The 27,014-nt window shown below is 33.6% G+C and overlaps 2 protein-coding genes across 8 annotated transcripts; both read right to left on the reverse strand.

Annotated features, from left to right (window-relative positions):
- Positions 1-1,983: 1,983 nt before the first annotated feature.
- LOC130642417 (uncharacterized) lies at positions 1,984-26,684 on the reverse strand. Of its 7 annotated transcripts, XM_057449505.1 has the most exons (30): positions 25,884-26,684; positions 21,740-21,785; positions 12,901-13,222; positions 11,083-11,211; positions 10,986-11,011; positions 10,338-10,394; positions 10,192-10,255; positions 9,912-9,943; positions 9,618-9,680; positions 9,464-9,532; positions 8,910-9,340; positions 6,700-8,356; positions 6,416-6,478; positions 6,251-6,334; positions 6,068-6,127; positions 5,773-5,826; positions 5,168-5,535; positions 5,007-5,028; positions 4,697-4,762; positions 4,551-4,622; positions 4,393-4,464; positions 4,270-4,308; positions 4,147-4,188; positions 3,967-4,054; positions 3,700-3,865; positions 3,476-3,628; positions 3,354-3,396; positions 2,737-2,772; positions 2,626-2,661; positions 1,984-2,550 (listed from the first exon to the last, which is right to left on the reverse strand). In XM_057449505.1, the coding sequence occupies exons 3-30, from the start codon at positions 13,118-13,120 to the stop codon at positions 2,518-2,520; spliced, it is 4,245 nt and encodes a 1,414-aa protein (XP_057305488.1). In that variant the 5' UTR covers positions 13,121-13,222; positions 21,740-21,785; positions 25,884-26,684; the 3' UTR covers positions 1,984-2,517. The 7 variants fall into 7 exon arrangements, with proteins under 7 accessions (XP_057305488.1, XP_057305489.1, XP_057305485.1 ...); XM_057449506.1 differs by lacking the exon at positions 25,884-26,684 and having other exon boundaries at positions 21,740-25,877; XM_057449502.1 differs by lacking the exons at positions 21,740-21,785; positions 25,884-26,684 and adding an exon at positions 13,408-13,455.
- On the reverse strand, positions 15,050-19,309 carry LOC130642419 (uncharacterized). Its single transcript, XM_057449509.1, has 3 exons — positions 18,525-19,309; positions 18,255-18,433; positions 15,050-18,170 (listed from the first exon to the last, which is right to left on the reverse strand). The coding sequence occupies exons 1-3, from the start codon at positions 18,829-18,831 to the stop codon at positions 17,205-17,207; spliced, it is 1,452 nt and encodes a 483-aa protein (XP_057305492.1). The 5' UTR covers positions 18,832-19,309; the 3' UTR covers positions 15,050-17,204.
- Positions 26,685-27,014: the final 330 nt, after the last annotated feature.

Genomic DNA, 27,014 nt, shown 5'->3' on the forward strand with positions numbered 1-27,014 from the left:
AAATAATTTGTTTTCGTTATTATCTGCATCTTACGAAAATTTGCCATATTTAAGCTTTATTTTAAAATTTTGAGGGAATGCTTCAATGTGTAGTTCAGCATTATCTTTAAAAAAACCGCTTATCTTAAAAGAACAATATAGTAAATGCGGGCTTACACGTACAGTTTTCTTGTTAAAGAAAACTTTCGAAAGAAAAATTTCAAGCTTTTTACACTATATCAATCTTTATTGCGAAATGTTTGTAATCACTTGAGTCATGGTGTAATTCAGGTGCCATGGTCAACCCGATACAAAAAAAATTCAAAAGTGAAAAAACTGCACCTTTATTTTATTACTCACTGGAAATATTACTTCAAATAAAACGTTTTTTACCATCCTTGTTCCTCTGCTGTTGGCGTATATGGTGCCTGCCTGTTGCGAAATCTACGCGCTGCATCGAATTCAATTATAGTTTGTGTTTTTTGTTCGTAAAATTACGTATCTTCGTTTGTTTAGAAGATACACAATGTCAAACTCAAAGTGATGAATGAAAGTACGCCATGTGATATAGTCAGGATGTCGGCATCCTTTGAAAAAACTTTTAGAAGAAAGCAGGTGGTAAAAACTTTAGAAATGTTTTAAAATATTTCGAAATGCTCCTTACACTATGAAATACTTGTTTCGAAAGATTTCTTTAACAAGAAAACTGTACGTGCAAGCCCGCCTTAAGGGCCTTATTTCTCATATGGGAAATATTCCGGCCCTTAGACAAAGTAGAATAACCAATTTAAAAAGTGCGAAATAATGATAAACGCACCAGACAGCCTACGGTCATATCCTAAATTTGTCTCGATTACTTGACTGTCTCGTTATCTATATATACATATATATAAATAGAGACTCCTTGGACCCTCTAATTAGATTTTACACCATGCTTTTACTTTCTGTAAATATTTTATATAAATTTCGTAGCAGTCTACTGTATGAGATTTGTATTTTGTGAAAAAAAGTTTTTGGTTAAAGACAGTATTCAAGTTGCTGAAAAAACTGTTTTTGTTAATACGGATCTACTTCTCACAAACCGTTCATTTTGACATTTTGTGTAAAGTTTGGTGGGGAAGGACTGCATGCAATAATTTATTCCTTGCAAGAATATTTTTTACATTTTACATTTTTTTGCTGGAAGAACTATGCAATATTTAAAGTGTTGTTAACTGTTTATTTTTCAGATTTTGTGCTAACTCTTAAAATACATAACAACATGCATTTCTGGGCGAAACATTAATTAGTTTATTTGGGGAAGGTACATTTTTATGGTCAGTAACTTCTTTGATAAAAACATATCCTTTTGTTCTAAAAACACTATGAAGGTGTAGTTCACTTTATTGTTATTCTTATTTTATATACATATATTGTTTTTTTACTTTGTCGCAATAAGTGGTGCAGTACTTCACAAATCCGTATCGCGCACTGTGCTGTCTGCAATTGATTTGCATTGCGATTGCCATCATACCAGTGTTTGACCAGAAATCTCAAATGAATCCACCAGTATTAAACAATCCGCAAATCGTACCTATTCTTTTTATAATAGATGAGGTAAACTATCTTTTCCAAATAGTTAAATCGGCAATGGGGTTTAATTACACCCAGCCTTATCTTTGGAGAGTGATAACTCCATCAAAGTACCCGACTCGATCAATGCAAAAAAAGCATTGTTGCAGGTTTAAATAGGTTTAAAAATATGTGTCGAAGTCTACTCTTTGTTGATGCTTTATCCAACTATTCACTTGTTGCGTTGTTTCCTTCTAAATTCTTTTCTTGGAAGAGAAAGAATTTTAATTTTCTCAAAACCCTCTAGGTTTTTTTTCTGTCACAGATCTACCAGATCAATTCCATCATTGTGATGATCAGCCGCCACTTTTTAAATTACTAACAACAAGAGCGTATAAGCAAAGAAAAGGTTTCCCAGCAATTACGCTGACAAGAATACCAAAATATGCTACATTTTGTGTGTCTTTTAATTTATCGTGTAACAAGAACTAAGCAATAATTGGCTACAGATGAACTAAAAGTAATGGTGCAGTTTTGCATAATTGTTTACAAAGGATTATTACTGGGATAATCAAAACAACCATTGCAACCATTACAAGCTAATTATTTCGTAACTATAATTATCTTTAAATCAACACTGATTACAGATTGAATAAATACATTTACAGGGACAGCGCTATAGTTTCGCCAAAGATCAGAAATTATCACTAAATTAGGTTAAAATAGTACTGTAACTATCCAAATCTTAGTTTGTAAGAACCAACTAAAAGTTAATAGTTAGATACGCAGTAATGAGTATAATCATATATACACGCAATATACAAAATGGCAGTTAAAAATAATATCGTTCAATACTTTTAGCGTAGCATATTTAAAAATTAAAGAGATAGAAAAAATTAACGTCCGCTGACCCTGTAGTTATCTAAACATATAGAGTGAAATCTAACATTTACATAAACGGACCTTCCATTAAATACAAACGAAACATTAACCTAAATCTAATTCTCGATCAGGTGATAGCTAAAATGGAAATGGAAAGTTTTTTAAATAACACGAATTAGTTGCCACAATAATAGTGGTATAAATCTTGATTACCTCTAAGTTGGCGTCTACTGATTCATCCATCTTACCCTAATTAAGAAGTAGAACAAAGTGTTTAAAAAGGCGGTTGCTTCATACTGCAAATTGCAAATGAGAGTTACTTACCAGAGTTGTCAAGGAAAATGGCCTTTTGTAGTTTGCCTATAAACGATACAATTTGAAGAAACAATCAGATAAATTTCATCAAGATAACATGTACAGAAAAAGTAAGTAACTTTTCATTTTATTGTTGATCATGCTGAAAAACTATCGTCCTTAACAATGATCGCAAATGTATCTGTAGTACCTTTACACTTGATATTTGTGATAAAAATGTATTCAAGACTGAGGCTGAATCAAATATTAGGTAAATGTGTTAGCAAAGCGCCGCACTGCAATTTTCGTGTGCGCACAATACGTTTTTGTTGCATTGCAGACTTAGATGGCCGAAGCACATATTCTGGCATGTTCGTCCGGTATGTGCGATGTCAAATTTATGGCAGGCTCTTTTTTGTTTACTTTGGAAATTACACTTATGTGTTTTGAAAAAAACTAACATATTTTGAAATTTTAATGACTTTATATTAATTTTAATGACAAATTATATATTTTCAATTAGCTAATTTTTGTAAATTTATTCCGCAACATAAAGTGGTGGTTGTATTAGGTGGCCAAAGCAACAACACGGTTTTTATGAAAAGGATAGCCTTATTTAACAGTTAAATTAACTTTATTTCTCCTACCATTTTTCGCCAAGTCAGACCAGAAGTTTCGCCATAACTATATCTAGAAATAGAAATTGTAAAAAATGTAATAATTGATGACAGGATTTAATTGTTTACATTTCTTTGTTAGAGATAGTTACCTGATCTCTGAACCTTTCTCAATAGTTTTCAATGCGTATAAGCAAAGAAAAGGTTTCCCACCAAACGTCTTTACTTTCATTACGCTGTTGGCGTAGGACTTCTGGCTGTCATTGACAAATTTGCCCAACCGATTGTTTTTTGTAGCATCCACACTAAAAATATATTTAAAAAATGTGTAGAAAGGTGCATCAGCGTACTTTTGATAATCCAACGAAATTCTTACCATAATTTTTTTCCATGGTAATTAAAAAAGTAAAGATAGCATCCTTTTCCTTTCTTTTCATAGTATTTTTCCAGTTTATCACCCTTTTCCGCGGTCACTAAACTTCCAGGATACTGGAGAAGAAAGTCGCCAGGTATGAATTTTTTTAAAGCAAATACACCATGGCCTAGAATATCAACAAAATTGATCAGTGTTTTATTACCAGCGTGCTCACATTGGAAGATATTTGGAAGAGTTTGTTATGGACTGCATGAACTAGCGATCTACCTATATAACTGTCGATCTTTTTGCAAATGAAATTGCTTGAGGGATCTACATTTGTCAAGCAACATTGCTCATCCCCCAAAGCCTGTTCCTAAATAGTAATACTTTTATTTGATACAATCATAACATTTAAAGAGTAAACAGCATGATTATTCAGTGTAATGCCGGCTCCGTGTTACTTACTTCTTTTGGACGCGTAAAATGGTCGTTACAAGATTGGAGAACCTATAACATTCCAAAATGGAATGTGTTTAGTGAAAAAAAGGTAGTTCGATGACTTAATGATGATTAGAACCATATTATTACCTCTGATGCTTTTGGATTCTGTTGCTTCACCTCGTTTGGCTAAATTCAAAAAGTCATTCTGACTATTCAATCTAGTATGCTCGCAGACCAAACCAAATAAAAACAAACAAAAAAATCACTTACGTCATGCATAAATGATGGAGTGTCGCATACTGTTGGTGGTACATAGACGGTAGCCTTTCTTAATTCATAGTTCTACAACCACAAAATAATTTGGATTTTTTAGGTAAGATTTTATTTAAATGATATTTTTTTTTCAAAATTCATTGCATCTAAATTACCTTCGTTTGCTTGACGCAGACCACAGATTTGGCATTGTCTTTTTGCGATAAGTCTTGGTTGGCGCTACTTGACTAAAATATACATAATGATAGTCGGTAATAATGCATACAGGCTCTGTTTTCAAAACAGCATTAATTTGTTTTACCTCTTCTTTGTAATCGCTGGTTTGACTAGTGTGATGGAGGTCATTATCTTTATTTCTTTGCTCAGGCTATTAAATATCGAATTGTCAGAAAAACACGTAAAGAGATACATACCGTCATAAACTATGTATTTTTCTGACTCGTATTTATCACTATAATTTTTCGTTCTCTAGAGAGCTCTATATAGATAGACCTTTAAAATATCTTTGAAACTTCATATCAATAACAATTTGTACGGGAACAGAAAAATTTAAAAAGTATGACATGGCTTTCCATTTATTCTAAAGTAAAACATAAATATAAAACACTCACCGAGGTAACAGAAAAATCATTGCTAGAAAGAAAGAAAAAGGAATTTTCAAACAAAGCCAATATGTATATACTTTATCAGGGGTTCAAGATTAGGTTTTTGCACATCCTGTGCTGCTTTTGAGTGAAAACGTATATAAAAACAGTAGTAGCAGCAAACTTACTAATCTTTACACATTTGAATCATGCTAGACCCTTCTTTTCTGAATCTCTTCCATTTTGTGAAATTAAGCTTAACATTAGACCAATATTTTCTTCTTAGGGCCAGTACGAAAAATTTAACACTCGTTGGGGTAAACATTTCCAGATGTTTGCGCAAAATACTGCTCTTAATTTTACTTATAAAATAAGCCACTTCTTCATCTTTAAATGTTTCGACACTAAATTCATTATCAAATGGCTTTCGGATAATCAATGGCTCACAAAAGTGAGCACACATCAAATAGGCAATCCTTCCACCACTTTGTCGTGCATATATGAGATCTCCTGGTCGCCTTTGGTCATATTGAAACAGAACGTCCTGGATATCACTCTAAACAATCCAGACGATAAACACATAGACAGATACATAACATAACATAGATAAGTATAAGAAAATATCATGTCGCTGTCTATATGTCTTTTGTGTGCTATCAAGCTAGGTTACTACATATACATGTTGTTTGTTTCAAGGGTTTGTAGGGATAGTGTGCAACCAAGTGATGACCGAAATCAAATTTATAAAAAGCTGTAAGACCCATTGACATTTTGCTTAAAGATATTACTTTACCTGTAGATGATCGCAGTCTATATCTGAGCCACTGGAATCAGATGTTATTTCGACCTAAAAATCAACAACACTTTTTATTGAATGCTTACGATATTCACATGAACGATCTCATAAATTTATATTTCTATATTTTCGAATTACTAAGTCTACTCATTAAAATAGAAAAAAAGTCGATTATATACTCGTCAAAATATTTTTGCCTCAAATAACTCCTCTTTGGAACCAAAAGGCTTGCTTCGTGATCTGAAGTTTAGTCTTGCTTTTAAACATATTTTTCAAATATTGCAAAATATACCTTCGTCCTAGTAGAAACTTTTTTGCTGATGTTTTTAACATTTTTATCTGTCCACTGCTCCTATGGGTAGATTATAATAAGTACATGCGTAAATTATAAACGTGTCTAATATTTAACCTGCCTAAAAGTGTAAAACCAAAACATATAAACTTGTTTTAAAAGAATGTAGTTTGCGGACTATACCTCTAAGCTGCCATCGTGGGAATTAACAAAACTTTCATTCTCGCTATCACTGTCGCCATCTTCAGAGCTGCGCTCGCTACTTAGCTAAAGTTTATATGAAGATCATGATAGTTTTATTACCACTGTTTATCAGCTAGTTATCTTGTATGTTAAGTAAAAACAAACCTTTTCGTTTTCTGTGGTAGTACCATCCAAGTTAGCAACGGAAATAAAATCAATATCTTTCTCCTAAGGAAATTCATTTAAACTGTATTGTACTTCACTTTTTTAACTTTTGCGAATAAGCTATGAGTCAAAAGTTTTTAGTTTGTTTGAAAACAATTGCGTCGGTTAAAATAAATCTTTAAAAAAAAGTTAAAAAAAGTAAAATAATAAGTAGCCAAAATAATTGTTTTTTATTGTTTTTGTTTGTGGCTTTAGGTACCATAACGTTTAAAATAATTGTTTACCTGCTGCGAAGCACCATAGAAACTTGAAGTATTTCCGCTTGGTTTTTGATCACACTCAGCTAACATTTCCTCGAAATCAGCCAACTCGCTTTTGGTGACATGTGGATCGTTACTTTTTAACCAGCGAAGTATCTGTTCTTTGTTCAGATTCCCGGAAGATTTTTTAAGCTTATCGGCTATTTCATGGACATCTTTTGGTTCAATCGTAATTTTCTCTCCATCGACGCCGTTGAAAGAAGCATATAGCTTCATGGCTATATTCAACGCATGTCTGCGATTCGACAGTAAGTTGTAGTGCATGTCCGTCGTCTGTTCTTTGTTTTTCATAAAATGCTTCGCAAAAAAACCTGATTCAAAGCCGCCATCGTTACAAGCAAACGTTGCCAGACCACATCGCACTCTTGTACATGAAATGCGTTGGTATTCATTTTGAAATAAAACTTTTGCAAGTTTAAAACTTGCCGTTAAGCTTGCCGACACATTTGTTTGGCTCATCTTCGGCGCTCCAGAGGCAGGAAGAAAAACTTTTAATGAAGGGTTTTTTGAAATTATTGATCTCAAATTGCGAAGGAAAAATTGAAGTTGCAAATAGAGCATGTCATTTACGACGATGAATTTTTCGCCATAAATTGTACTTGTCTTGTATTTGTAGTTGGAAAGTACTTTATGTCCTTCATAGCCCTCCACAACTGTAGCATTATCCACATCCTTTGTTGTCAGCTCGATAATGTTAGAGGCACGCAATCCGTTTCCAATAACTAAATTGGTGATCAAATAGTCACGAAATTGAATAGCAAACGATCTTGTAAATTGGCTCCTCTTTGTAACTCCCTTCTGCACTTGTGAAATCAAATGTTGCACAAATTTGCTCTCACCATACTTGATAAAATGCGTTGGTCGAAGCAGCTGCTTGCACTTGTTCTTTCTAATTTCGACCTTTCTCTGCTTCACCAACGGGTTTAACTGCTTGTTGAAATCATTAGCAGATTGTGAAAGAGAGGAAAGCTGCAATCTGCTCATTCCAGCAAAAATCTCGTTACGTCGGAGGTACTGTAAAAACATTCCTAAAGATCCATAACGTGCACGCAAGGTGCTCGCCTGCACTCCATCCTTTTTGCCAATAGTTTTAAATGTAGGCCGATGGTAATAATCCCTTAACAAATGCATGTTCGAAAGGGGATTTATAGGAAACATGACGAGGTCTTTGCTTATCGATGTCCATATTAATTCAACTTGGTTTCTATGTTGAGTTGAGTTGTCTTTTGTATGGCCAGACTGTAGCAGTTCTTCTTGAAAATTGTCTAGCAAGTCATCAGCAGTGGAAAAATAAATACTAAAAAAATCATCAGGTTTTACACCCCATTCCTTTCGTTTGGACGAAGTGAGACGGCAAGATCCTGACGGAATATAGTCCAAACTTGGATGATCATGTTGCAAAGGCACTGGCTGTGATCTTGACACAAAATCGTCGCCATCCGCCTCAACATTTAGGTTAGATTTAAACTTTTCTGTTACTTTGTCCTCACTTGGTACTTTACTGCCATTTTGGCCAAATCCTTTGCTCCAATGTTCAGCCCTAGCTTGCTCTACTGTTTCTTTTATTTCTTCCATAGACATCTGTTTATGAAAAGGATGACGTTTGAGATGATGATCTAGCCTTAAAATATAGTATAAGCAATGAGATGTTTTCGCTTTTCGAAATCTAAGTACGAGAGATAAGTATAGCATTGCTCTAACTTGTTTGCCTGCCACACAAGCCAATTAGCGGCCATTAAAAAGCTGAAATGGGCTGACTACAGTATATTCAAATTGAGCAGAGTGAGGAATCAAACCTTAAACCTTATGGTTACAAGTCAAATGCGCTACCACTACACCCTCTCCGCCTAAAGTGCCACAATGCGCCTTATTGGGCGTTAACAATTTGTATCCAGCGTCTAGGTCGCTCTACACGAATTAACAGTAAGTAAGTAACGGAAAGTTTTTGGTAAAAAATAAAATATTTGTATTAAAAAATAAAAAATAAACGTTCAAAACAGCCTTTTTCACATTGCTACTTTACTACTAAACGTCTTTAAATTAAATTAAATTGAAGATTAATATAAAGGCTACAAAGTATCGTAGCCATACAATATAGGAAAAGAGAGTTACTAATAAACCTGACAAGGGTGAGGATGCCCAGAGGAGCTCCGATAGCTAGAAAATAACTCTACCTCGTATGCCATTCGCTGCACTCCATACACGGCAACGGTAAATGTGTTTCATGTTTTGTCGCGTTGCACCACAGAAAAAATACACGCATCTTTGTTTCCTGTAGCCTGGCATCCGACCATGAGTATTTATGTTTTTCTTGTAAGTGTCTTCTTAATTTTTCGCTCACAAACGCCCCACAGACAGAACACTTGTAGATATAGTACTTTTTTTGTAAACCATGATAGTGCTGTGTTATAGCATCAGCAGAACCCAAATGTTGGGAAACGAGTTCTTCAACTTTCTTTCTCTGCTTCTTCAATTGCAATTCGGTTTTCACTTTTCTAAGAGGGGCATTCCTTTTTTTTAAGCGGTGTTGAAATTCACGCTTTTTACAAATAATGTCTTGTGGCTGGTACTCCGCAGCTTGCTCTGCTTGTCTTAGTTTCTTTGTCTAAAAAACCAGTAAATCTATATATCCGAAAAATTGTACAACAGATATTGAGCACAACAGCTGAATTTATTATATATAAAATATATATTTAATATATAATACATCGTTATGGTTTTATAATACCTTGCGTTGAGAGAAGATGTCCTCTTCGGAGTCTGATGTTTCCATCTTCCCACTCTCCTTTTTTCCATTCTAATAAAAAAGATTAAAATGTGAAATACTAGTGACCATGTTTGTGTGAATAGATACAATAACAAGAAAAGAATTGCATTTGTACCTTTCTGTTAGTTGCAGTGTTTTTGTTGACATCAGACTGTTTTCTTTTCTTAGCTTTATGATACTAAATAAGTAAGTCACATTTCAGTAGACAATAAAACAAAAGTGTAGACAGGAATAGTTCAAGCTATGTAGAAAACAATGGACTAAATGGTCCCCTATCAGTTTTTTAGCTTAACTTTGTATCTGATCATAATATGCCCGGGTAATTTGTAAATTTCCCTTGTGAAACACAAAATCCGGCTAAAAGCTTAACAGAAAATAGATTAAAAGAGAGGGTGATATAATGTCTAACCATTATAAGATGTTGATCTTCTCTTTCTTTTTCTAAATGCAAAAAAGCAAAGGAAAAATAACCAAGGAAAGAGAGAATGTTTAAAAGATTAAATACAATTTCGGACTTAATACATTGCAAACGTTGGTCGAGGTTCGAAGTTCGTCGCAATTAGAACAAATATCTATAAAACAAGTACGCAAACCTGTCAGAGCTCATCGGACGGCCGACAACTTAACAGACTTTGTTTAATTTAAAATCTTAGCCCATAATAATAACAGGCTAACAGGCTTAATTGTACCTGATTCACTATCCAATGAGCTGGGCTCGTATTCCGAAGTGCTTTCTTCTTCTTGAATTTGAACCTAGTGATAAAACAAGTAATTCATTAATAAGAACACAAATGTAAATCGCTGTAAAATATTATGGAGAAGTTAATCTTTTTACCAGGTTATCTTTCTGCATTGAATTCATTTCCTCCATGTGCGCTGGCGCTTCATCGGACTGCAAAGTTTATAGCAAACGCATTATAACTATCCATTATAACTATTACTAAGCATCCATAAATGTTCAATTAAGCTCCCACTCCCGAATAAGCGCACTTAATCAAGTATTTTTAAAATTTAAAATGCATCATAAAACATTTGTCAAAATGTTTGTCTACCTTTTTGTTTAAAAAATCCGCTTTCATTTTATTGACGCAGAGAAAATTTAACCATAAACCTTTACGCTCAGAAGCATGTTATTTTATACCTGCTTCATCTATATCCGTTGTTCTTTTTATTTTGCGACCAATATAGTTTCCTTAAAACAGACTTTAACATAACAGAAAAATGATATTTTGTTATAAGCGCTTTTTGACTTACTGCCCATCTAGAGCCCACCCTAAAAGGCAACATTCAAACAAACGCCCGGGGCGCTTAATCGAGCATTTACGGTATGCATCAAAGTGTTGGAATTGGGTGATCTCTCAGAAATATTTTGTTAAGAAAATCTTCTTTAAAGTTTTCTTCATTTTATCTATCTTATAAAGTGCTATGTGCAGAAAGAATTCCAAGTCCCCTCCCTCCACCCTTCCTAAGTAATTTAACTCACTGCAATTGTGATAATGAACTCTGGATCTAAAAAAAAAAAGATAAAAAATTTCTATTTCAGACTAACACAATACTACACCTTGATGAAATAGTCTAACCTTTTTCGCTAAAGGAAAAGATGCTCCATTCGCTTTCGTCGTTATCAGATGTATTTTTAACAATATTATAATTGCAGTAGATAAACGAATGAAGTGCCTCCAAATGTTCGAAATAAAACATTTTTTTCCCTAAAAAATATTGTCATATTATTGTTAAGGATAATGCGAATAAGAAGGCATTACATTTATGGGATAGCTTCAACGTTGAAAGACAATATTGTGAGTTATTTTTCAAACACGTCTCCAATACGTTAAAAAGCTTGAACGTTAACATTAAAAACATTATAAAATTTGAGCGAGAGATGATCGGATGTGTAACAGACGTGTAAATGTGGAGTGGATACATAAACATTATATGTTAAACGAGTTGTACCTGTTAAAGTGTTAACTAGCTTATTGGATTATTGACTGTTTTGATATATGTATGGTAACAATTGGATGCTGTTTTGGTGGTGTGATAATTTTGGAGTTAATCCTAGTTTTATGGTTATACAGACAAGTTTTATGTTCATGTTTTCTCCACTGAAGCGATCAAACAGACGCATTTTATATTACAGTAATTCAATAGCAACTTTTAACATAATTTTGTCAGGCGATATAGCGAAAAATCCGTGGCCTGGTTCTCATCAATCGCATCAAAACATTTACTGGACACACAAAGAAAAAATAAATCACACAACTCAAAACAGCTCATCAGGACGCTCAGTCACTTTCTTCAATGTTCGATGGATTTTATATTATATTGAACAATATGAACTTTGACATAATGATACATAAAAAAACATGCTCCGCACCGTTGACCTAGTAACATCGGAAGATTATCTTAAATTCATGTAATTAGGGACATTTTATCAATTGAACTTTGTGGATAGTGAAAAAATTGAATAGCTAAATAAATTTAAGCACCAAAACTGTCAGAAATTTTTAAAAAACGGAATAGTCTCGTTTTTTTACTGATGACTTTAACATAGATCTTTACGACACCGATAACCCAGTAACAATGAAATACAAAGATATCTTACAAATGTTTGGACGAAATCAACACATATTCTCGCCGACCAGAAAATCAAAAACTCTTATCGATCATATTATTAGCAACACCAACAAAGTGACTTTTAAAAGTGTGCTACCGTGCGACTGAATTTAAGATCACGATGCCCGCACATCTCTTTAATAATAGCCGCATTCCGTCTGTCTGTTCGAGCGTCTGTTTGTCTTTTTGTTACGGAAACACGAAATGCGATATATAAAGGACGGGCGACCCCGTGGATTCTTCCACAGGTAAACGACTAGTCTCTTTAATAATAGCCGTATTCCGTCTGTCTGTTTGTGCACGAGAAAAACGTTGTGCTACGGAAACACGAAATATGCTATATATAAAGGATGGGCGGTCCTGTGGATTTTCCACGAGCTACCGGCTATCTCGTTAATAATAGCCGTATTCCGTCTGTGTGTTCGTGCGTCTGTTTGTCTTTTTGTTACGGAAACACGAAATGCGATATATAAAGGACGGGCGACCCCGTGGATTTTTCCACGGTTTAACGACTAGTCTATATTATAATACCCGTATACGTTTGTCTGTCACGCAAAATGGTATTTTAGCTGCCCAATTAGCGAGACGCAATGCTGTATAATAAGGACGGGCGAACCCGGGATATTTCCATGGGCTACCGACTAGTAGTAATTAAAAATTTGAAACGTAAGAAATTTGAAAATCGTTATAAATGGTTAATAAACAAGAAATACTTGCACCTACCTAATTTTGCCGAATAAATGATAAATAAATAAAATAAAATAAAATTACTAAGAGTTACTTACAATGCTCTGGATATGGTAACACCATGTTTGAATGTTTCGAAATCAATGATTTTTTGGCAAATTCTCCCATTTTATCCTCATCAAAAGTTATTTTTTTTAGGTACAATATATCCCCAGAGCTGATATATTTGGATAATTTGTCGGAGTACTCCTGGACACGAACAAATGCTTCACAAGTGCCATCAGCTACTTTAATAACCAAAACATTTTTCAAAGCCATTATTTTTTCAATAACGCCAACTAACACATTGCACGGTGACTTTTTTCTCACTGCATCTTTTAAGTTATCAAACTCGTGAGAACTGTACTTCTGAATGGTAGGCTAATAATAAACAAAACCGTTGTTATCAAGTCAAGTCCATAACTTTAAAAAAAATTCGGACAACTCTTTTTTAACATAGCAATAGGTAAATAGGCTATGTTTTATACACATTACTAACATCTGGCTATGTAAAACTACAACAACTATTGTTTTGATAGTCTTGTTACATAAACTAATTGCCGTACTGTATTTCTGCAGAGAGACTTTCTACCTTCCATGTCGAAAATTCTAAAATAAAGATAAAAATACATATTCATACAAATACAGTTCTACTGAAGTAAGCAGTTGTAATAACACCGGTGGAAGGAAATGATGCGTAAATTTAATTCATAAGGCGTAGCCACCTGTACTTAGCAATTAAATGGAACTTTCATCTTTGTTTTCGGTGAACTGGAAGTATCAGGTGAATTTTCCTACGCGATAGTAACTGCAGGCTGTATTTTGTGTTTTTGTTTTTCTCAACCAGGATCCAATTTTTATTTATACGGCTAATCTTAGTAGATAAGGTTTAATTGCAACGTGAAATAATTTCCACAAAGTGCGAGTTTCTGTCACTTTCTCGAAATATTGTATCAGCGGAAATTTTTTGAATACTCCCAAAAATGAACGGGTTTTTCTTGTTACTTATTTATCTATATTATAATACCCGTATACGTCAGTGTGTCTGTCACGCAAAATGGTCACTGCAGTAGTGAAACACACGAAATGCGGTAGATAAAGGACACGATAACCCGTGGATTTATCTACGGGCTACTGACTAGTAGCATAAAGTTGCGGAAATAGTGCCTGTGGGTAAACGAGTTACTGTGTTTCTTTTCCTCCAGCAACCCGTTTGTATAAAAAAAACAAATTATCAACGCTTGCAAAATCGATAAAAATTAGGGCGGCTTAACGTTACGCAATTAAAGAAAGAATATTTTATTAAACAGTACGATAGAAAAACGATAGGTGTAGGTTATCAAACAACGAGAATGATCAGTTTATCATCAGGACCAGGTACTGTTTCTTCCCTGTTTCGCCTGCCCGACAGGGAACTATCTGAGCAAACTACTTGCATTTACAGAATCTCGACATTTATTCTCACCTACGATCCTATAATACACGGGGTACTTATTATCATATTCGGTCCTTCTATCAACCTTGGCTGTGTTTATCACCCCGATCTTTATTTCACGTGGTTCTCATTGTGATCTTCAATCCTTATATCAACCTCGGCACTTATCACCCCGTTCTTTATATCAACCTCGGCACTTATCATCACCCCGATCCTTACATCAATCTCGGCATTTATTATCACCTTCGGTCCTTGTACTAACCTCGGCACTTATTATCACCCCGTTCTTTATATCAACCTCACCCCTTAATATCATCCCGTTCTTTACATCAACCTCGGAACTTGCTATCACCCCGATTACTAAAAAGACATGGATATACTCGAATTCGTTTTTTTCTGCAAGAATATGAATTTATCGGTTGTCTTTTTCTGCGAATTATTTTATAAACTTTAAGATATGTACTCAAAATAAAGATTTTCACATTTGGAAGCATATTTGAAGGCAATTTTTTTTCACCTGCTGTCTTTACATTAAGCACTTTTTTACGCTTTTATATTGACGCGAGTTGACGAAAGTTGATGCGAGTCATAGCCAAGTATAAAGGAAGTTTTAACCGCCCTCTGTCAGGCCCTTGTCACGTTTGTGACCGCAACTCAGTCGTTTTTCCCAGTTCCTACTGTTACTTTGTGTTTCCATTTCATTTAGGAAGCTTTAGCTATCAGAAGTTATGGAGGATATATAATCCGATATGCTTAGGGTTAAAAACACAAACTTTTGCGAGAGTTTTACGAGTTTCTGTGTTAAATGCATGTGTCCACATACAGTTTTCTCCCTGAATATGAGTTCCTACATACGAGTGCCTGCATAAAATACGAGTGTTTTACATATTCCGCACAGTTACAAGTTTCTGCATAAAATATGAGTGTCTACATAAATACCAGCATCTACATATAACACAAGTGTCTACATAAATACAAGTGTTTACACACATTGTCTGCTTGAATATGAGTACCGCAATGCTTCGGTTAAACGCCCTGTTCCTTTTCGCGCCCTTTCCCTCTTTTAAAGGTTTTTTCATCAATTGCCCCTTTTAATAAACGCCTTCTCCTTTACAGGGACGCTTGTTTCACTTAATAAATATGAAGATAAGGTCAACGCTGGACTACATCATTATATAATTGACGATATGGATGATATAGATATGTATATAGAAAATGTAGAGATCTCTTAAATAAACGCCCCTCTAAAAATCGAAAACTTAAATAACCGCCTCAGGCGTTTATTCGAAGCACTGAAGTATATACATTAATTACTGGTGTAATAACGGAATACGAGTTACTACATACAAATGCCTGCATAAAATACAGGTGTTTACATAAAGTACATGTCTGCAAAAAAACGAGAGTACACATTGAATACAAGTATAACATTAAATAAAATTCATTCATCAAATACAATTACGGCATTCAAGTGACTGCAACAAATAAGAGATAAGTGTCTATACTAATTGCAACTGTCCACATACATTTGGCTGTATTGAATACAAGTGGATACATTAAATACAATCGAATCACTGAAATACGAGGTTCTACATACGAGTGTCTGCAACGAATACGAGTGCCTGTAACGAACACGAGTGGCTGCAACGAATATCAATGGCTGCAACAAATACGAGTGTCTGTAGCAAATACGAGTGTCTTCTTATATACGAGTGTTTGCATTATAAATGAGTATCTGCATTAGCTATATACGAGTGTCTGCATTAGCTATATACGAGTGTCTGCATTAGCCATATACGACAGTGTTTCCATTATACACAAGTGTTGGCATTATACACGGGTGTCTGCATTAGCTATATACGAGTGTCTGCATGAGCTATATACGAGTGTTTGCATTAGCCATATACGACAGTGTTTCCATTATACACAAGTGTTTGCATTATACACGGGTGTCTGCATTAGCTATATACGAGTGTCTGCATTAGCTATATACGAGTGTTTGCATTAAAACTAATACGAGTGTTTGCATTATAAACGAGCGCCTACATTCCCTACAAATACAATTGCCTACATTGAATACGAGTGTATGCATAAAATACAGGCGTATCCACTGAATACGAGGTACCGCACAAACACATACATTTTCTACAATAACAAAAGTAATAGAAATTCAAGTTACCATAAATTGTACGTTCTATTATCAAAAGTCTTTTATTGAGAAATTACAGTGCCGATCGCGATTAAAGCTACACATCTTTGAGAGTACGAGTGCAAATAAATGCGAGTAAAATAGTTCAGAGTGAGAGTACAATGCGAGTGCGAGTAAAATAAACGAGAGTAATCTTTTTAATAACGCGAGTACGCAATAATTAAACTACCCGCGAGTAAATCTTTAAAAAAATATATCATGTTACTCGCGAGTTATATTAAAGAAAAACATAAGACATTAATTTTAATTCACCATTTAATTTTTTTTTAATTTAGTTTATAATTAAAAAATAAATTTTTAAGTTCAACTTTTGTGTCTCTTCTTTAAATGCTTTCGCTACTTTCGTTATGTGAAATCACTTCCAGCATGTTCTTTCGCAAACACAGAGTCAGAATGATATCTAATTATAGTTATGGTGATCAATTGCCACATGCAGACTTTGCTTTCTGAATATTTTTCAACAAACATTGCTTTATAACTCAGACAACAATCTGTATAATTTTAAAATATCGCCGTAGAAACAGGACGTCACTAAGCTTGTTATCTTTTTGTTTTTGTTGGGATGTTTAAAGATCGAAGCAACAAAATAACGTGAGGGATTTTTTTTATAAAAAAAAACAGTTTAATGTTTAATGATATATTTTTTTAAAAAAATCTAAAAATAAAAAATATTTACATCTAAAAAAATATTTACAAAAAAGTTATTAACTGAAAGAGTTTTATGACTGCAACATGCATGATTTATAATTTTTCTTTGTTCTGTTGCTACGTCGTATAAATTCATCAATTGCACGTTGACAGTCCCTCCATGCACCCGGTGCAGCCATGTTGGTTGGATAAAACTTCCAACAAAAAGCTTTAACAATATCTTGTTTGTAGCCATCAATCGCAGGTTTTTTAACTCCTCGACAATTTCTTCCTACAAGCTCCTTGTGGTCAAATAATTTAGCCAGCAACAGATAGCTAAAGTTTTTGAAAGATGTCGCCCCTTGTCTCACTTCATTGGCTATCGGCCAGAATTCGGTCGGAATTTCTATAGTAGGAGCTGTGTCCACCTTGTATTTTTTTCTATTTAATCTTTCATTTATTTGAAAATCGTCATCATCAATATTCGTCCTCTGCATCGCCTTTAGTGGAGACAACCCCTGGACTGAAGGTAATGCTTCGTCACTGTCGTCGATAAAGTTTGCGGATAAGGCAATTGCATTCCCTTCCAACGCAGCTAGTCGCTTTTCTAGTCTTTCAATGATTTGTCGCATAGCAGCACAATCGCACGTGCACTGCTTTGTTTGCTCGGGATAATTCGGAAAAAGTGTTGTTCTAACGGCAGGTGTTGATTGCAGAGGTCTGGCTGGTGAAGGCGGAGAAAAAGGTAGGTCGGGAAGAATAGAAGTGGATAGTGTCGAAGTAGGTGGCGAAAATGATGGCAGTGGTTTTCCAGGTGAAACCAATAACTTTAGAAAGGAGAATGTGTTTTCAACTTCATCGTTTTGCGTCTTCGGCGTTTCTTCGGCGGTGTTTTCCACTTTATCCTTTGGCGGTTCTTCGGCGGTGTTTTCTACTTTACCATTTTGTGCCTTCCGCGGTTCTCGTAAAACATCACTAAAATCAACTTGGTAATTTAGTTGTGGGACTTTGTAATTTATTTCTACTAATGAAGGTTGTCTTTTATCAACAGCTGCACTCTAAAAAGAAGTTTATAATACATAAATTAGATAAAGAATAAAATTTCTGTGCTGATTCTTACGACAAATTTTTTATAAACTAACATCCTTTTTGACGAACTTCTTCTGAGGTTTTACTAATGTTTCGCCTGTTGTCCGTTTTTTATTGTTTTTAATGTTTTTTATTTTTTCTTCTTTTTTTTTTTCTCCGACCTCTTCGATGATAAATGTTTTCTCGTTGTTCAACCAATCTCTTTCAAACTGTGTGCAATTTGACCATTCATCTAAAAAGAAAGAAAAAAATCATTATTACTAACAGTAAAAATTTAACTTAGCCTCTGTTTTTCTTTAGGTCGTTTACAAAACTATACTTACTGTTTAGAAATAAAATTGTAGCTTTGTGATTTTGTACATTCTTTCCGCTACCCCATCGCACAAATACATTGTCGTCAACGCTCAGTAACTTTTCTTCCCTATTTACAATATCTTTAGTTTTGACAGAACCAATACATTTATCTTCATCGAAGAAGACGCATGCATATTTGTATGTTTTAACTCTTGTTTGACTGAAAAATGATGATGCCATAGTGAACTCAGATAAATGAAGACACTTAAAATGAATTCCTAAAGAAGCAAACTCTTTTATAGCTAGTTTTCGGCTTTTTTCATTTCTTACTCTCATTGTACTCGGGAGTGCAAAAACAGAGTCATTAAATAAGGAATTTGATTTTCGGCTTTTTTATTTCTCACTCTAACTATACTCGGGAGTACAAAAACAAAGGTTATTAAATGATGAATGAAATGTTCGGCTTTTTTTTATTTCCTACTCTCATTGTACTCGGGAGTGCAAAAACAAGTCATTATAATAGAAATTTAATTACCTGCTTTGTTTTATACTCTTACTATACTCGGGAGTACAAAAACAAAGGTTATTAAATGATGAATGAAATGTTCGGCTTTTTTTTATTTCCTACTCTCATTGTACTCGGGAGTGCAAAAACAGAGTCATTAAATAAGAAATTTAATTACCTGCTTTGTTTTATACTCTTACTATACTCGAGAGCACAAAAACAAAGGTTATTAAATGATAAATAAAATGTTCGGCTTTTTTTTATTTCCTACTCTCATTGTACTCCGGAGCGAAAAAACAGAGTCATTAAATAAGAAATTCGATTTTCGGCTTTTTTATCCCTTACTCTAACTATACTCGGGAGTACAAAAACAAAGGTTATTAAATGATGAATGAAATTTTCGGCTCTTTTATTTCTTACTCTAACTGTACTCGGGAGTGAAAAAACAGAAGTGATTAATAGGGAATTTGTTTTTCGGTTTTTTATTTCTTATCAACAAACCAAAAAGAAGGAGCACTCGAAATGGGGAAACAATTACCTGATCATGTTCGTCAAAGAATTATCAATTTAAAAAATGAAAACCTTGGTGTCACCGAAATTAAGAAAAGACTTAAAAGTGAAGGATATAATGTTGGAAGGTCAGCGATATATCGTCTTTTTCAAAAGTGGGCCAAGCATCATTCTATCGCAAATCTTCCAAGGAAACCGAAGTCACCAATAAATGTTACAAACCCCATTCTCGATTTTATCGACACCTGCATGGAGAAAAACGACGAACTCACTGCTAACAAGCTTGGACAACTTTTGCTTCAGCAATTTAATGTTAGCTTTTCTACAAGTAAAATCAAAAGATTAAGACGTGGTCTCGGTTGGTACTCCACTGGGACAAAGTTTCGGAAATATGGTCGGCTGTGACGCCAGAAAAATGCCGAAAGTATATTTCACACTTACGCAAGGTAATTCCGAAAGTCATTGAAAGAAACGGAAAGGCATCTGGTTTTTAAAAAACTACTTTATGTAATAAAACTGAACATTCAAACTGAACGGTAAAAGTTATTTGTATATATACTTTCATTTTAACAACTAATACATTTTTTACTATACTTTTGTTGTTGTTTGTTTTTTCTCTTTTTATCCTCAATGTTTTTGATGATATTGAAACGTAGTTCTGGGCACAGACTTTTTATTAATAGGCAAAAAAAAAATTAAAAAAAAACATGTAATCTCTTACTCTCAGTTTTTTTATGCCACAATAAATTTGTTTTACTTTCTAAACAACACAGTCTTTTTCACTATTTAAAATTAAAGTTTAATTTTTTTAACTTAATTTTTTTAAAGTTTACAATATAATATCTCTCGCAAGAAAAGTTTAATTTTTTTAACTTAATTTTTTTTAAAGTTTACAATTTAATATCTCTCGCAAAAAAAGTTTAATTTTTTTAACCTAATTTTTTTAAAGTTTACAATTTATTATCTCTCGCAAAAAAAGTTTAATTTTTTTAACTTGATTTTTTTAACGTTTACAATTTAATATCTCTCGCAAAAAAATTAAATGTGTTCACGCGCGTATTACTTTGACTTTAAAAACTGTACTTATGTGAGTACACTTGCGAGTAAAAATATAATTAATCATTGAGAGTATGATTAACAAAAATGCGAGTAATATCATTTTAGTTGTACTCGCGTTGTACTCGGGAGTGAATTACTCGCACTCTCACTGTTTTATTTTTGTACTCTTACTCTCGAAAATGTGTAGCTTTACTCGCGATCGGCACTGTACTTTTCGTTTTAAAGGGCTTGCCTTTCAAATCACCTAAATGTTATGTTAAGAATACTGCCATCAGAAACGAAATCCACTTTTATTCGAATCAATGTTTGATTTTTTTTAGCAAGAATAATTTTGCAGGCAAAATTTATGTAAGGAAATTTTGGAATAAACACGGTTTTGTATTGAAATTTTTTAAAGGAATTTTAGTAGATTTGATTAACTAAAACTAAATTTATAAAGTACCCAAAATAAGAAACTGGAACACCAAGTGTTCTTTTATAAAACGTGTAACGCTGAAAATGTCTAAAAAATAAAAAATTATTATATTACTTTAGTGATACAAGGTAATAGTAAAAAACATCCCAAGTAACGAATTATCTTTTTACCCCGATTAAAAATTGACAAAATATTTTTGGCAGCAAAAGTAACAATGGATTAATTAGCAGCACTACTGACTTTGTATTATGAAAAAAACGTTGTATTATGAAAGAAATAAGACTACACTTGGTAACCCTAATTGTAGTGGGAGGGGCTTATTAAGGAGTGGGAGTGGGGGCAGGGATGGTAATTTCCTTCAACTCAATAGTTGGGGTAGGGGGCCGAAATCAAGGGGAAGAGGGCTAGGAGGGTAATGTATAGAGTGCAACAGGTATTCTGCTTGTATCAGACGCTGTAAACATTGGCTAATGTTTCCTCTACAGGATTGGATAGCTTTTGTTATTTATATAAATATTTTTGTTCTCCACAACGTTTTTATTGAAGAACGCAAATTAATGAGGGGTGTTAATAAATTGAAATAAGTGGTAAAATTTTCTTGTCCTCTGCCCCACCCTTTCCCCTACAATTAGGTTACCGATTGCCTGTAAATTCTCAGCAGGAACTTTAAGCTACAGTTACTTCTTTACAGTATTTCATGGTAACTTGAAATGATGCAGTAAATTGTATACAAACAACTTTTACTAAAATATTACCAATTCTTTCAAACCAGGAAACTGCACAAAACTTCAAAGCTTCAGTCTAAAAAAATATAACGCAAAGTTAGTATAAATGTCTAAAAATATGTTAACAAAATTATGTTATCAAAATGAGATGGTTTATAGCTGTGCATTAATTTTTAGGGTATATACACTTCAACTTTAATTCAATACGGAGTTTGAAACAATGTGTTTCAGGAGCAACCCGTATTTTATAAATCTTCCGGTTCATAACGAAAACCTAATACCATGATTTTTGTGTTCCAGGAAGGCATAGTAATAATCGCATTTCATAATTTGCAGAGAAGAGGTTAAAATTGAAATTTTTTATAAAATAAGTTTCTAAACACCTAACTTCTAGGGGGAGGGTTATATTTTCTACCGAATACGCTACACACTTTCACTGCATATAGTATGTTTTCACCACTGTTCTTACGTAACATGCATAATTACGCATATTAAATTTTTAACTCAGGACCTTTTCCGACATTTGCAGCAACAAGATGAAGCCATGCATTAACAACAACTACGATAAAAAGTTTGATTATGTATGATTAAGTGAATAATATCAAAAAAGAAAGGTATTTTCTATGTGATAATTTAAAATAATACTTTATAATCATTTTTCACCGGACAGTCCATTTAAGGCCAAGGTTATGATCATCGGATATGGTCGTATATACAATTATTTGTATAAAAATATTGCAATAGTTGTTTATGCCAATGATTTGTACTTAAGAATGGCTGTCGAACAGCTGAAACATAGTTAATAAATTACATTTGGGTGGCGCCGTAGATTAGTGGTTATAGCTTTCGTACTCTGTGCGGGAGACCGGGGTTCAATTCCTCTTGACGGCGATTCAACATGGGCGAGTGAATGTTACCATAGCCCCGGGTTAACCCAAGCCATGTGAGGGAAATTGGGGAGATGGCACACTGTGTGGGCCGTTGGATGTTGCCGGGAGTTGTCTGGTAGAGCGTGGGCCCTACTAATTGGGTCTGCGTAGCTCAAAATGAGCATTAAATACTCTAGGACTCTCCATCTAAGCCATGGCCCCTCCTGGAAATAATAGACAGGGTATATCCCTCGATATTTGTGAGGCTAGCCATGTAAAATATGCACATCTATCTATCTATCTATCTATCTATCAAAACAAAAAAGCTTTATGTAGTGATATAAGTAAAGATTACCTATATGCAACCAATCTTCATCATTTAGGGAAAACAAATTAGGCTACTATACTATTAGGATAGTATTCTAGTTAGGAGATTTTAGACTAGTTAGGTAAATATCTGATATTTACAGGTTGTTGTAGCCTGTGTTTTATTTTAGTTGCAGAAGTAATATACCAACAGTAAAATCAAACAAACTATATATAAAAAATGCTTTTCCAAATTATTTAGCTCCTGGGAGTCTTCATGAGGAATTTGTTATTATATACAATTACATAACAATTTGATTTAAAAGAACGTAATAAAAATTTTTAACTATGCTTTTTTACTATATTTACTGCATTTATGATTTTCATGGAAAAGGTTAAAGGGGATACTTAACCCTAATTTTAATGGCACGTATGCAAATGCTTGCAATTATTAATTAGCTTATTATACTGCCATGACATCATTTGTGAATTTAAACATTACTAAAGGTGGTAATTTTACAAAACAATTTCAATAACAGTATAAAATCGTATTTGTCGTTAAAATTAAAAGTCCCATAACTTCTTAAAAAATCAAAAGAGTATCTCAAAACCTGGTATGCTGTGGTTTTAAACCAGTCCAATGAAATAGAGTATGCAAATGCTTGCAATTATTAATTAGCTTATTATACTGCCATGACATCATTTGTGAATTTAAACATTACTAAAGGTGGTAATTTTACAAAACAATTTCAATAACAGTATAAAATCGTATTTGTGGTTAAAATTAAAAGTCCCATAACTTCTTAAAAAATCAAAAGAGTATCTCAAAACCTGGTATGCTGTGGTTTTAAACCAGTCCAATGAAATAGAGCCAAAAGTTTTTGGACCTATTATCATAGTTTCAGAGTTCAAAAATTTATGCATTTCTCAGGACATCAAAAAGCCATTTTTGACAGCATCTCAATTCAACAATAATACAGGTGCGAAAACTATTATTAGCAATTCTCATGATTGAAAATGTCAGCCCGGGTCTAAAAAACATGTCCTATAGCTTTTGGGCTGAGTCCCGAGAAACATTTTCAGTGCGGTGCTGGAATATTCAACCTTTTATTACTCTCATAAAAATCAGTGGCACTGTAGGGTTATGTTCTGCCCAATCTTGGAACACACCCCGTCTTAAGACTGGCCAGGCCAATCTTCTGACAGTGACAAATGGGTGGCCAGTCTTAAGACTGGACTGCCCAATCTATGGAAGTACATGCCCAATCTTAGAACAATTGTGGAAGACAAACAGAACAATAAATTTTTTAGAATTTACCTCTTAATAGGAACTTTAAATTGAAACTTTTCTTGGAAAATCAGAAGGCTGACAATTTATATATACCATGTATTTTATGTATAAAAAATTGAAACTACTCAACCATATTAGCATAGTCTAATAAGGTTTTTCTTCTATAGACTATGATATTAACTAGCTGGCTACAGCTCGCTAGCTAGTTAAACATCTCATCCAATGAAATTAACAGCTAGCTAACTAATAATATGGTTGAATACGATTTTTCTGATTCTTCATAAATATAAACATTTTATTTTTAAAATTTAGCCACTACTACAAGCTGTATATAAATGCTAAATGTATAACACGTTCTCTACCAGCTACCTAGCTAGCTATGATTTTCACTCTACTGTGTCCAAAATTTGGCTGGGTCAATTCAACAGTACCCAAAATATGATGTTTTAATGTGCCTGAGAATGTTTGTTGGGACTTGCAGCTTGCCCTGGTTAAGAACAGGGCAGAAAATACATAATTAGGGCAACATAATCAGGATGGGCCGATTTATTACTCAAAAAATATTATTTGTCACTTATAAAAGGAACATAATCAGGGCAGGCCATTTTATATACGACAGTCTAATATTATTTCTCACTTATTATAGAACGAACATAATCGGGAAAGGCCGGCTTATGTATAACAATTAAATATTATTCGAGACTTATAAAACAAATACAATCGGGGCTGACTGCTTTATATCATTTGTCATCACTTCTGACAAGCAAATAGCCCTGGTGGCAAAGTTGTTGTTGTTCTTAAATGAAACAAAATTTCGTGGCAAATACTAAATTTTGGGATTCGCAAGTTTAATAACTTTTCACCAAAATAATTTCTGCAAAAAGAATAATTTAGGTTCCGTGAAATTTAGTTACTTTAAAGTATATATGTTGAAATGTATTTACAAGAGTAGTTTATACTAAGAATTACGTCCACACTTTTTTCTTTCACCATGTCTAGTTTTTAGGGGTGTGCTATCTTCCAGAGAATGTTTAATTTACAAAGTTTGAAGAAAATGCCAGCCATTTATATTAGCGTTCATAATCAAGCGGGTTATGAACGCTGATAACCAGGTAAAAAACATAATCGGACCATGCATACATAATCCGGCTGTCCCGGTTGTGAACAGGCCGTTTTCGCAATCTGGGCAGAACATACATCCCTTCTTTAAAATCTAAAAGGCACCAAGGATGGGCCTAACATGGTCTTTTGCCCAATCTTGTGACACCCTGGTCTTTTGCCCAATCTTGTGACACCCCAGTCTTAAGACTGGGCAATTTTATGTCCAAAGATTGGGCAGCGTCCTAAGATTGGGCAGAACAGTTACATTCAGCTGGTGACGTTGGGTCCCAAATAATATTTGATTATTTCCTTGGGTTGTTGAATATCACAGCTTAGCAACCATTTGCAATTATTTAATGAAAACAATGGTATCATTATGATATATCACCTGCATAGACTATCATAGCTTAAATATACTACATATAATAGCCTAAATGGCAGTTGCTCCTTCTTGAACTGTTTAGCTCCTGGCCCTAGCCAGAACCTAACTAGAGATACCTAGCTAGCTTCTGGCTAGCCATAACTAGGTACCCAGCTAAATTTTAACTAATGGAAACCTTGGTAAACAATATACTACTCAGAAATTCAATAAATAATTAGATCTTACCTAGCAGATACTCTTTTTCACAAGAAAAAACCAACAGGGTCCAACAGTCACAAAAACTTGGCGCCACTGTTGATACTTGGTGTGAACCCGAATGGGCACATAAAATTTGACTTCTATATACACTGTTCTTGATGGCGATAACGATTTTCGTTTCATTGACAACTTCCGATGTAATTGTGTTTTAAATGGTGGGGCAATTCCGACTAACTGTTCTAGGTTTTGTATTTTAAAAGCCATTTTTGAGCACACGAATGCATGTTTTATGTCATTATTGACACATACCATTGACAATTCCAGGCCAATAACTGGTAAGGTCGAAAAGCAAAGCCATATCTACAAATTTCGGTCCTGTAGAAAGCGTTATTTTCGACACTGGATTCCGTTCTCATGAAAACCGCAACGCGTGTTGCATCGTTAGAAGTTCGCTTTATTTTCTGGACAAACAAATTTTTCCAAAACTTTATATGTTTATTAAATAAAAGTGAATTGGGGTTTATTTATTCACAAGTGAATGCACAAAAAAATAATATGACCAACGCTGTACGACGCATTGTAACAAGAAAAACATCATGTATTATTTGGTGGTATCTTTCAGACCAAAGTTCCATACAAGCAACGAAAAACAAAGGAAGACCAATAAAAGTGTTTCAAAACAACGATTATTTACATTAAAAGAAATACAAACAATGTTATTGTGTTACCACTAGAAAAAAAAGAAATACAAAGATAAAAAATGTTGGTCTGAAATGCACCACCAATTAACTATAATTATTATTATTATTATTATTATTATTATTATTATTATTATTATTATTATTATTATTATTATTATTATTATTATTATTATTATTATTATTATTATTATTATTATTATTATTATTATTATTATTATTATTATTATTATTATTATTATTATTATTATTATTATTATTATTATTATTATTATTATTATTATTATTATTATTATTATTATTATTATTATTATTATTATTATTATTATTATTATTATTATTATTATTATTATTATTATTATTATTATTATTATTATTATTATTATTATTATTATTATTATTATTATTTTGGTGGAATATGTCGGACTTTGGTGGAATATGTCGGACGTGGTGGAATATA

Source organism: Hydractinia symbiolongicarpus, chromosome 4 (genome assembly GCF_029227915.1).
Source record: "Hydractinia symbiolongicarpus strain clone_291-10 chromosome 4, HSymV2.1, whole genome shotgun sequence".
Lineage (NCBI taxonomy): Eukaryota > Metazoa > Cnidaria > Hydrozoa > Anthoathecata > Hydractiniidae > Hydractinia > Hydractinia symbiolongicarpus.